At 36.0% G+C, this 13,250-nt stretch overlaps 1 protein-coding gene across 2 annotated transcripts in view; it reads left to right on the forward strand.

The window, feature by feature from the left end:
- Window positions 1-12,425, forward strand: part of COL25A1 (collagen type XXV alpha 1 chain) — a 440,527-nt gene extending 428,102 nt beyond the window's left edge. The window contains exons 29-33 of one of the 2 annotated variants that reach the window (XM_055342488.1): window positions 340-420; window positions 3,212-3,247; window positions 4,927-4,980; window positions 9,850-9,903; window positions 12,354-12,425. In XM_055342488.1, the coding sequence (XP_055198463.1) occupies window positions 340-420; window positions 3,212-3,247; window positions 4,927-4,980; window positions 9,850-9,903; window positions 12,354-12,425 (297 nt within the window). Of the gene's footprint in view, window positions 1-339; window positions 421-3,211; window positions 3,248-4,926; window positions 4,981-9,849; window positions 9,904-11,408; window positions 11,436-12,353 lie in introns of both variants that reach the window. The other variant, XM_055342489.1, reaches the window with a different exon arrangement.
- The last annotated feature ends 825 nt before the right edge of the window (window positions 12,426-13,250 follow it).

Genomic DNA, 13,250 nt, shown 5'->3' on the forward strand with positions numbered 1-13,250 from the left:
TCCTCCACTCTGTCTTTGATTTGCTTGGCGAGAACAAGGTAGAATAACACCATTTTCTTTGAGGTAGAACTGAAAAACTGGAACTCAGGCATATGCATTTCAATTATAAAGAGTACACTTTCTCGGGAGTTTTGCTTCCTAGAATCTTATTTGTCAATTTCAGGTTATTAATTTTTAGAAATGTCTGAAATGAATTTTGAACGGATGCAAGACAAGTCTAGCCTGACTCTGCTGTTACCTAGAACTGGAATCTGCAACCATTTCAGAGACTGGCTCTCTTCTCTCACAGTTGAAACACCCATGATAGCAACCAAAATTGGCATTTGCTTTTGCATTTAGGGTGAACCAGGGTTAAATGGTGTTAAAGGATTGAAGGGTGAACCAGGTCAAAAGGGTGACAGAGGACCCCTTGGTCTTCCAGTAAGTAAAGAAAACTTTCCATTTCAGTGCAAATCTGACTTTCCTTTTTTACCCTAAGTAACAACTCTGGTTTGCTCAGTGACTATCTTACATTTGAGACTTCTGTAATTGGAAAACATATTAGAGCAGAGCTCAGCCCAGTGTTGTTTGATGCCTGCTCTTGTGTCAGAGGAAGACCCCATGACAAATGATGCTCTAAATGTCCTGTCATTCAATTACATACATGCCAACCTTCTTCTTTAAAGGCTGATGATTCTTCCCCCATCGCCCTGCCCTTTAAAAAAGCATTATGCTGATTATGTCATAGTTTCTCCCATATGTTTTCATAATTTAATGCAGTTCAAAATCCTCCCTTAATTTTATTTTTCTCCTTTGATACCAAAAATTGTGGCCCTCTGTTGGGTGGCAGGTATGCAATTGGCCATTGCTGATGGCGTGAGGTCAGTGCTGTGGCTCCTTACATTAATCAATCATATCATGGTCTAAATGTTTTGTGTTATTTGTTTTGAAAATGCCCTTTTATGTGGTTCTTTGGCAACAGTGGACAGTAGAGAAGAAGTATTTTGAAGTTGTTTCAAGATTTTTTTTGGAGATTTTTATTTTTAATGAAAAGGGAATTTTCATATTCCATGCACTTTATGCCTATCCTCTTTCCACAATAAAGAGATTTTTAAAAATGATTGTTAAATATGAGGTTTTAGTTTCAAGGTTTTAACATGCTGACTATTCAGTGAATGCAGATAAAAGTTAGTAAAGAACATTATAGATTACATTGTTAAAATAAGACACAGAATTGGTAGAAACTAGTTTATACACATATTTTAACATATTAAAAAATGTTGGTACTCTAAGCTCTAAAGTATTCTACTTGATAGCAGTGGAGGCTCAAGAGGAAAGTTTGTTAGTAGAAGCAGTGATAGAGGTCGTCATGTACGATCCTTTACACAATAAAAATTCTTTTGGGAACATCCTGAATATATATGAACATAAATGTTCATATACATTTCAAAAATTAAATGAGACATTAAAGGACCAACTTAGACTTAGCAGTTATCTGGAGACATCTGAGAGAATATTTTTATCTGGAGAAAGCAGATTTTGTTTGATACCTAACACAAGATTTCAATAAAAATCCAAAGTTTGTATGTAAAAAAAAAAAAAAAAAAAAAAAAAGCCAGTGCCTTACATAGGTCAGGCACATACTAAGTTTACTATTCATTCATTTTTTGAATGAATGATATAAGCTTTGTGTTAGAGGATAGGTTAAATCACACCAATGAGAACAATGGACTATAGGCACAAAACCTCTATAACATATGTGGGTCATTAATTCACATTCACGTAAATATAATGTTACACTATCAGTACAAAATTTTACCATTTCCCTATTTGTTTTTAAATATCATAATATTGGTGACTGAATAGAGTATCAAAAGGCAAAAAGAAAGCTCAGATTTCTGTTTTATTAAACCTTCAATCTGATTTCTTTAAATTTGCCTTAATTTCAAATTTTTGGGCTAGTGATAACTTCTATGCAATATCTACATATGGTAGCATTAAACAACAACACAGATTCTTAAAAATTTTAATCATAACTAAAAGATGCATTTTACAATTATAGTCTGACTCATAATAGAACTATACAGAAGAAATTGTAAAATAAAAAACTAAAAATACCCAAGTATATATGGTATAGAATTATTGGTAGAGTTTGCAGCTGGAATAGATTTTTTTCTTCCATTTTTTATTATTAACTATATCTGAAGCATAAAATGGGAACATAATCCTGCAACCTTGCCAAGATAATTTATAGGGCTAGTGTATCATCTTTCTTAAATACTACTTGATTTAATCAATATCTTTAAAGGACTATAAATCAGTATTTGAGTTTTGAGATACAAAAGCCATATTCAAAGAAGTAATTGTGCTTATTCTTGAAACAAGCATTGAAAATGTCATATTTTAATTTTACATTGTACATAGCTTAGAGTTCGAGGTAAAAAACAAAAACAAAAACAAAACAAAAAACCATGCATTGCCTGAGAACAACATTATATTTTTAAAGCATCTCCCCTTCAGACTCTGATGCAATGATCTTTTGAAGTGAACTGAGGAACAATTTTGTTTGGGACAGTTATTTTTTGTTTGGACTCATGAAATTTTTCCTGCTTTTTCCTATTCGTAGAGTCCCTCTAGTGGTAACTAATGTGAACACAGTAAGAAAACCCAGAAAATAATGAGTACTGTTCATGTAAAATCCACAGAGCCATTTTGGCATGTTGAAATTCTGCATTTTTTATTCATAAGTGCTGTTTTAACAAGAAAAAACAGAGCCTTTTTCTTCTCCTCTAAAATGCTAACTTTGATTGATTATTATAATGAGCCCTTAGACTATTGGCCATTATTTATTTCAAAATCTAAAGAAATATATTGTCAATAGTACAGTCTTTCAAAAATGTATATCATATGGAAATTAGTGGTCTGTGAATGTTACCTGTAACTACTTTAAAGCCCACTTTATAAACCTCGTTAACTTGATTTCCAAATAAGAATTTGTCGAATGGAAATGTCATTAAAATGCCATCATCTGTGGGGTGTTTATTGTCATGTGTTTTGTTTTGTTTTTTTTTTTAACTAACAATGTGTAGCAATGTGATATTCATCCCAGAACCCTGTAACTGTGTATTATGTTGTTTGAAGCGTTACATTTGTTCATCAGTACCTCATACTAATCTCTGTTCTTGTCCTTCGTGTTATACCCACCAACCCTGCTACCAACCAAATCACACAGGGAGCGTCTGGCTTAGATGGAAAGCCAGGATCCCGGGTGAGTCAGTACCTCATCTTGCTCCATGTTCTGTGGCTATGAATTTGTGCTTCAAGACAGACTCTTTCGCTCCATGTACTTCCATCAAGTGATGAGGGGTTCGTAAGACTGGAGTGAAAGGAGAGAGTGTACAGAGATGTGGTACAAAAGGGAAAGTGGGCAGACCAGAGGTTGCAGTGCTGATTGACTCACAGCCTCAACTGCAGGACATCCTTTGGAAGCCCGAGTTCCAGTCTGGAGAATTTAGTAGGTGGCAAGAATGACCAGTCTAATTAGCCTCTCTGCCTTAGGACCCCAGACAGATTTCTCCATCACTAATGGACATTTCCTGTAGTTCCATGAGCAAGTAACTTCTTCCTTGAAACTAACTTTCAAATCTCTGTTCATCAAAATGACCTGTCTGTCTTCTGTCATTTTGTCTCTTTTCTTTGGTTCTTAACAGCTCCATTTATTAAATTTTCAGCCACAGATAATCAGTCTTTAGAAGTTTTCTGAAGATGAACTTTGAGTTCAGCCAATGCGAAAAAGATCAGATGAGATGACGAGAATTCACCAACATCGGAATGAGTTGAAGCCCTAAATGATTTCATATTGCAAAGCTCTGATAGAAGAAAAACTAATAGTAGAACATAAATAGGAATACTACTTTAAAAACGTGTGCTAGAATAGTTCCTATGTTGGCAAATATTAGAATAAATTATTTACAAATAAGCATAAGTCTTCCTGAAAAGAAGCAAATTACTTGAAGTCCTTGTTACATGTTAAAGAATCAAAAAGAAATTCCAAGCTCTTCAATTCTAACTAAAAACCTGCTTCAGGCAGTCATTATTTTCACTGGACCCAGTGTTCCCATATCCATTCACTCTGAGACAGAAATCCTAATCCTGAAGCAGGAGGGCAATGATGCCATTAAATCAGCCAGCTGCCGGGTCTGTGAGAATAATTCCCTTCCTCTAAGCCTCCTGCTGCTCCCCACAGAGCCAGAGAAAGTTTGAACAGTTCAACACTGTTCTCATTTATTTCCTACTTTTTTCCACTTGTACAACTGTTCAAGCCTCTTAAAAAGTTAAAAACAAGGCTTCATGGCCCAAGAGCATGGGGATGACAGTGGGTGGAGAATGGGCTTGAAGAAGTGATATGAAGCAGGACGTCTGGGTGGCTCCATGGTTGAGCGTCTGCCTTTGGCTCAGGGCATGATCCTGGGATCCTGGGATTGAATTCCGTATCGGGCTCCCTGCAGGGAGCCTGCTTCTCCCTCTGCCTATATCTCTGCTTCTCTCTGTGCATCTCTCATGAATAAATATATAAAATCTTTAAAAAAAAAAAAAAAGAAGTGATATGAAGGGAAAACCACTCCATTTCCCTCCTTAAGATTACAAAGGCAAAGTGAAGATGTTCCATGAAGTCAGAGAGGAAGTATGTAATTAAATATGACTTCCAATTTCTCGTGTGTACCCTTCATTGAAATGTGCAGTTATGTAATTCATCCTTCTTGCATGAGTTTCTTGAAAAATGCTGGCCCGAAAGAATCAAGTATAAAGCACTTTGAAAGGAGACAAGTCATCTTGCTGACTTTCTAAGGCATCATTCACCCAGGAAAAGTCAAGGATAAATTATAACTGCTTTTCTTATGACCCTTGGGATATGTCTCATATTATCTTATTTTTATCTTTTTTTAGGGTACAGATGGCCCTATGGGACCCCCTGGCCCTGCAGGTCCCAAAGGAGAAAGAGTAAGTTGCTTCTGAGGTTCTTAAGCTGTGACCCAAAGAAAACACGGTGTGGCTTTTCTGTTTTAGTTGAACTGAACTATTCATTTCCCAGAAGAAATAAAGGTACATCTAAAATATTAAATGAAAATATACCATCTTAAGTCCTAATCAGAGCACTCGGGCTGAGAGGACAACAGAGTATTAAATAGAATGTGATTGCCTTAATAAAAAATCAGGCATACATATACATAGCTAAAATAAATAGCTCAGACCAGTCCTTCCTAACCCATAAGGAAGATATTTTCATTTGGCCTTAATCCAGAAAGTTGAAGTCAAATAGGGCTAAAATATCCAGGACTACATATTTTGGTTGATAATCTTTTATATAAAGCTACTGTATTCATTCAGAGTAAGTTATAACTTTTTTTAAAGGAAATTATAAAACTTAAGTATTCTTCTCCACACAGTTACACATGCTTCTTATTTATTTATTTATTTATTTATTTATTTATTTATTTATTTATTTATTTATTTTTAGCAAAAGAATAAGCTGTCTTTCTTTAAGCATAAGGAAATAATTTCAGTGAACTATGGAACAAAAACCTTTCACTAACCTCCCTATTGCTAGGACCTGTTTCCATATCCTTGGGAAAAAAAAAAAAGATCTTCAGAGCAGAAGATAAATATCTGACACAAAAAAATGTATTGCAGCCTCAGCAGCTAGTCATCTGTCTGGAACCTTTCTTCCTTCTTTCTCTGTTTTTCTCCCATTTTTTCTTTTCTTCACTTTGGGAAACTTGGAAGTTTTCTGTGTCTGAGTGGAATTGTGTCATCAATTTCCCGACCATCCAGGAGAGGCTGTAAAGAAAGTATCCAAATAGTAAGGGCTTCAAAATGTTGAGATGATTCATTATGCAAGCTGTGGTCTTTTTAAAACTAGATAAAGTGTCTTCAGTCTGGGGTAATTTGCTTTAAAATAAGGGCACAGAGTTATTTCTTTGGCACCTACCCCAATTCCATAATTCTGTGTTCTAGAAAATGAATTTGTTCATTCAGTAAACATTTATTACATTTTATAATCTATAAAACACAGTATACTCCTAGTGTGAAATGGAAGCACTTTCCTCCCATTTGTGTAGTCAATTTTGCTAATTTGCTGCAGTGAATTGAATAATGCCATTATAATTGATTTGTCATCCTACAACCTTTTATTAATACACTATAGATATTTACTCCATACTGTAAAAGTAGCAGCCATTTTATCTGACCTAGCAGAGTTTACAATCTAATGGCAGAGGAAATAAATATCAGCAAGAAATAACCAGATAATGAGGCCAAAGTGAATACAAATCATACAGACTGTATGTACAATGATGAGGAAGTCTGGCTTTATCCAAGAATGCTTCTAGAAGGAGGTGAGTCCTAAAGGAAGAAATCATCTGAATCTGCAATTGTCTTATTTTTAAAATCAAGCTGACTTATGAAGATCATCTTAATTAAAAACATTTAAAAGCTAAGAGCCTCATGCTGCTGACGCATTCAAGCATTGTATCAAGAAATCCAGCACATGTACTAAAAATGGAGCAGCAAATCTCAAGTAGTCTTGGCAGAATGCCCTTGGGGCTCAAGAGGGTTTACCGTTCGGTAAATCAGCTGCTACTTCCGATAGCTCCAGAGTGTCACAAGAGTATCAGGTCTCGGCGCAGGGGCAGAATTAACCAGGAGAACAAATGAAATCGCTAAGAATTTTTGAAGACATAGTTTAAGTCAAATGGTGTGCAGTGTAAAGTGTTACACTTGTATTTACTCAGCACGTTAACTATCTTGACTGGATCGTATGTCAGTACTCTCCAAGTGTCCCTCACCCAAAGTGCTAAACTGGAGTGTGATTCTCAAAGTTAATTGACAGAGGTGCCATTTGGACTCTCCTAGAAAAGTTTCCAGTTTTAAAGAGGGAGGAATCAGGAATCCTTTCTAGAAGAATTCCTCAGTGTAGACATACAAATTAAAGAGCCTGAAAGAAATGAGACTGGCCTAAAAGACACCAGGTGTTCTACTGGCAGTGTCATTCAGAAATTATCAAATATATGAGTGACAGCGTGAGCCCTTAAAGGACCTGATGATCCCTGCCTTGAGCTGATTTCTTCCTGTGGCTGTGCAACTGCTGAGGAACTCTGTGAAGGGTGTTAAGTTTGAGAGGTTCAAAAGTTTTTCAGCAATTATTTAATCCAGAAGAAGAATTCAAATCCCTTTTTCATTGCCTATTTCATATTCAAATCAAAAGTTTTCAAGTGGGGACCATTAGAATGCATTTGGCTCTAAGTGACAGATACCAACTCAGGATGGCTTAGACAATAGAGAAACTCACTACTTTATATAACAAAATATTCAAAGGAGGTACTCTTTGCTCTGCCTCTCTGCCCTTTCCACATGCTGGCTTGGTCTTCTGATCACAGGCAAGCTGGTTCCTACAAACCTCTCCAGTGAGAGAACAAACATCTCCTTCCGTGTCTCTGCCTTAGCAGTAAGCAAACCTTCCCCCTCATTTCCCTTCAGACTTCCTCCAATACCTAACCAGCCAGAATTGGGCATAGGCCCGTTTCTGAAGCAGCCACTGGCAAGTGAAATAAAATTGTCATTAAAGTAATTATTTGGGGTGAGCAATTCTATATGAGCAGTTCCACAGACAAATGTTTTAGTGACAGCTTAATTCAAACAAACCATGGTATATTCATTTTAAAAGCACAATAAAGCAGAGAGTACTCAGAGGAGGGAAGAGGGAATAGGAATATCAAAAATATCTGTGGAGATTTTTCAAACCAGACCTACTCCAGATTGCGTGAACTTTCCTTTTAAACCCTCATCTCCCACTTTACTACCCATTCCCCCTGACTGCAAACACATATATGCCACCACTACCACCATTTAAAAAAAAATCATAAATTGGGGCATCTGGTGGCTGGATGGGAGGAGCACCTGGCTCTTGGTTTCAGCTCAGGTCACATATTTGGGTCATGAGACGGAGCCCCTCAGCACGCTCTGTGCTCAGTTGGAGTCTGTTTGAGATTCTTTCCCTTTTCCTGTCCTTCCATGCACTCTTTCTCAAATAAATAAATAAATAAATAAATAAATAAATAAATAAATAAATAAATAAAATATTTAAAATATCATAAATCACACTGCCAGATCAAATGGAAAGAAATTTGATTTGAATTGGCTGCCAAACCCTTTTCATTTAAAACAAGACCTCTGGTGGTGTATTAATAACAAGAGCTACTATTTATGGAACATATTATTTGGTGACATATCATTTCATGTTTTATAATCACATTTAATCTTCAGAAAAAATTCTTGCAGAATAGGTATTATTGTTCTTATTTAACAGCCAATGAAACTCAGGCAGAGAAAGGTTAAGAAAGTTACCAGCCAGTAAGTGCCAGACTGGAATTCAAATTTAATGTTTTGTTTCAAAGCCTGGCCACCTTACTGAATGGTATTGCTGATCTTTCAGTAATAAACATAAAGTAATGATGACTAGAAGTTCAACAAGCTTTTATCATATTTATTTTTGGTAATCTCCCTATACAATATGTGCCTCTAGGTGACAGTGCTAATTGATTAGTTCCACCAACCCCTAAGTTTAGAAAGAATGGGCATTAAGGAGGGCGCATGATAAAATGAGCACTGGGTGTTTTACTATATGTTGGCAAATTGAATTTAAATAAAATTTAAAAAATAAAAGAAAGAAGAATGCTAATAGTGACTTGAAATTTGCTCACATGGGAATCTGGAGTACTGAGGCATACAGCATAACACTTGGATCTGAACACATAGCTACGAGCAGAACTAAGCATTTTAGCTATGAAAAGGCTTTGCTAACCTTCAAGCTTCTTTAAAGATGTGATAAAAGGAGGTAACATTTTCTTTTTGGTCACGCATATAAATATCATCATCACTCCTGAAGTTTGCATGCTAAATCCTGACAAATGCTTTTATTTTGGAGATAGCAGCAGAAGAAAACACTACTTGAAATGCAGAACATCTCTTATTATAATTATTTCATGTTCATGGGATGACCTCCAATCTCGCAGTATTCTCTATTAGCAAGATTATTATTGTCACACATAGTGTTATAGCTGGGGCAAGATACTCAAATAGGTATGTGGAGAGCAAGTGATGAAGGTAATACATACCTACCTTCTTAGGCATTTAGAAGAAGGCATAAATGTTTTTAAATTGTCTTTTTCAGAAAGGATACAAAACATGTCCATGATTATACTGATTTGTTTTGATTAATTCAACAAATATTTACTGATGCACTAGACACTACCATAAGCCATGAGAATGCAGTAGGGAACAAAGCCAGAGGCTCTGGCATCCAAAGTGCATATTCTAGTGAGAGGCTCAGCAGAGATTAAACTTTCCTGTGTCTCTTGGTGTGGGAGGCCATACCGTAAAATATAGCTCAGTTAAGGGCCAGGGCAGTCAAGAAAGAGGCCTGCCAAAGAAGAGACATTTGATAGAAAAAGAAAAGACATTTTATTCTTACATTTAAAAAATACTTCCTTTAAAACATTTCACATTCATTTAAAAATGTTTCACATTAATGCCAAAGAAACCCAAGTACAGCACTCTAGATATGCAAATCCTTTGCACAACTGGGTACCAGCACTCTTACTGCCCTTCTTTCAGAGGTAATTTGGTAGAATATGCAAATATAGGGTGTTTTGGTTTTTTTACCATATCACTGACGGAGCCGCCAAAAGAGCCTGCATCATTGGAAGCTTGACAGAATGGTACCTCACATGGAGGCTTGATACACAGGCCATTAGGGAAGTGTGTGAACATATGCATTTGTATATGATTTGAACTTTTCGGCTTTCATTTCAGGGTGAAAAAGGAGTCATGGGAGAGCCTGGACCCAGAGGACCCTATGGTCTGCCTGTGAGTTTTGTTTCTTGTCTCCACCTTCAGCATGCATAGATGACCTGACACTGGCACGGTTAACCCTTCCCTGGTAGGGCAGACTAATCACGTTAGGGAAGCAAAGAACCATCCACTAATTCTCCACAACACCAGTGTAACCATATCCTTCATGGGTCATATTCACATCTTCTCCCACTCACAAACACACACACACACACACACACAAACACACACACACACACACTTCATGAGTTTGAGAGGATCAGAGATTGTCCACAAGAAAAACAGTACTAATCTGAAAGCAGGATTTCCACTGTCAGAAAATTCCCTCCCTATGCCATCTAGGCATGATTAGACACTCATAATTGGCACTTCCTTGGAAAGTCACTACCAAAAGTGGGTGTGGAAGTTTTATTTAAGACAACTTTCCTCAGGTTTTATCTGTTCTCAGAGGTTCCTTACTAAAACTAACTTTGCTGATAAAACTTCTTTCTCAAATTGATGTTTGCAGTGATTTTGAGGTTTCTAACCTTTCTAAAGCACTGCAGTGATAAGGATCTTTAGAACATAGAATGTGGATAGTGGTCTGTCTTCTGAAAATTCTCATTTATACAGTCTTCAGATTGAGGCTGCAGGTGTGCCTCAGGACATTATCATTGGGATAATTATATGTGATCTGATACGGTAGGATAGGACTACAATAGAAACATAGTGTATTAAGGCTTTTAACCTCTATGTAACTTCCACATGTTTGATACCTTACAGAACCAAAATAATAAACTTAAACCAGGATTACTTCAGTGCTGAAAGACAGGTTGATTTTGAAACAGTTTTCAAAATCTAATTGAATTAAAGCAATGTCCTAGGAACTTTGGATGGATCTGCTCTGTGACACTCTAGGGTCTCGGCCCCAATAATCTGCACCATGGGGCTGAATTTATCAATCCTTGCATCAGTCTGGTGACTCCTTTGTATTCCGGGGATCATTTTTGACAAAGCTTACTTAAAAACAGTTTTTAAGTTGTGACCTTCACACCCTCAATATTTATAGACAAGGTAAGCATATAACCAAGTTAAAACTATACTTAGCAATAAACAGTTTTCACATTCTTTACTCATTCATGAACCAAGTACTAAGTCATCAAGTTGAAGCAGTATTGATTTGCCTATTTTATTAGTGCTGGTATGTTTTCAAAATCAACTAAATGGTATCTGTGCTTTCAGCTTACTCCTGGATTGATAAATTGGTTGCCAAGCATTAAACTTGAGCAAAATATCAAGCTATGTGATCTAATCTATAATAAAAAATTTTACATGGCCCTTAACTACAGCATTAACAGTCACTTCACCTAATTTGGTGAAAATAATTTGTATTACTAATCAATAAAGACTCTTTTACACATTTCTGAAGTAGTTGTTCTAATACTAGTGTTGCATGCCCAGGCGGCCTCAAATAAAACAGTAACAATAACCTATTCATGAAACTTAGGAACACTAATGTAGCTACTATGGTTCTTTGGCAGGGGAAAGATGGAGAGCCTGGTCTTGATGTAAGTAATACGTATAATGAACACCTTCCTGTTGTAATAGATGCTGATGGTCTCCATCATCAATAACAGCAAGAATACTTTTTTTGTGTGCACATAGTTATGCATATGGCATATATTGCTGTGCATGTAGACAGCAATATAAAATACAACCACTAGTGTCTGCGCGAGATAAACAGAAAAGCAAAGCACATAATTAGTATAAAGTTAATAACTGACAGTTGATAATGGCACTTCAAAATGCTTTCCCAAATTAGGGACACCCTGAACATCAGCAGTTGAACCACTTATTTAAAAATATGCCTAAAATTGAAAGAAACATCTTTCATGTGCCACCCTTAGGGAGTGGTATACTATGTTTATTCTCAAAGTTGTTATGCAATATTTTTTCCTTTTAGCATAAATTGTCTATATATTTTATAACAACATAACTCTAAAAATAGACTGTCAAAAGTAAATGCCTCTTGAAATGACCACTGTATTATGTGAATATAATAACAGCCTTATTATGTAATTAATAATAATAATAGCAAAAGTAATAATAGTTAACTTTTTATTGAGCACCTGTTATGTGCAAGCATAAAATCCTGTGAGGTAAGTGATTTGCCAAAGGCCACACGAGTCATCCTACAGACCACCCTTGCTAGGATTCAAACTAGAATCCTGATATTCTCTCCACTTACATATATCTTAGGAGAAAAAGCTACAGATGTGTTTCATATAGATAACTGAGACATCAAACAACTATTACTCCTAAGTGTTACTTTTAACTATCTGAGTTTTAGGATTATTGGTCTGCCATTTTTCTTCATATTTGCGTTGAGGAACATGGAACCTTGTTTTTTCAGTGTGATTTTTTTTCAGTGTGATTTTGCCACAGTTACATCAATAGATCTTTTTGGTTTGCTTTTTATCCTCTAGGGCTTCCCTGGTCCACGAGGCGAGAAGGGTGATGTAGGAGAAAAGGGAGAAAAGGTGACCTCTCCATTCTAGCATGTGCCTGTTTGATTTTTCTCATGCCGTGTGCTTTGCTGTTCAACCTATGCGATTCTTTCACACATCTAATTTTTCTTCATCCTGTGCTCCAAAAACACACTGATGCCTGATCTAAAAAGCCAGGTCTTCACAGAGGAATGAAGAAGGCTACAGCGCTAGAAATAAGGGCATGGTCTAGCACAGAAGGAAAAAAATTGCAATGTCCTCATAACCAGGCTTACCTGACACCAATTTGTTGAAAGACATGATGTCCAGGCATTCTTGAAAATGAATTTAAAAAGGTGTTTATTATGTTAAAGTAAAAATTAAACAGCACAGATCTGCAAGAGTTTTCTGGAAGAGTTCACCTAACCCTGGAAAGCCAGCATCTCATTTATATGCACAACATTCCCAGTAGAGAGATAGAAATCCCAGTAGAAAAGTTTAAAAAGTTCTTTTATTCCGAATTATAAATTCTAGCTATAAAATATACATGTTTTGACTTGAGATAAATTGTACATGCAAGCGTTTAGCTCAAGGTGGAGGTGCTTTAAAGATTCTAAACATTTATCATATATTTACTTAATGGGTTGAATGAGTCTAAAATCTTACACTCAAAAGTATGTCACCATTATGCAGATACTCATTTTAATGATCTTGCAAACAAAGAAGAAATTACTAGCATTAAAACTTATGAAAACATAAAGCTACAAATGTAATCCTCAGAACAATGTTAATCACTCATACAAAAATATTTCCATACTTCAGATTCCATGATTAGAAGTTTTATATTTAGGAAAATTAGATCCAAATGTGAACACTTTTTGTGTATCATTCTTTAAC

Source organism: Nyctereutes procyonoides, unplaced genomic scaffold (genome assembly GCF_905146905.1).
Source record: "Nyctereutes procyonoides isolate TBG_1078 unplaced genomic scaffold, NYPRO_anot_genome, whole genome shotgun sequence".
Taxonomy (NCBI): domain Eukaryota; kingdom Metazoa; phylum Chordata; class Mammalia; order Carnivora; family Canidae; genus Nyctereutes; species Nyctereutes procyonoides.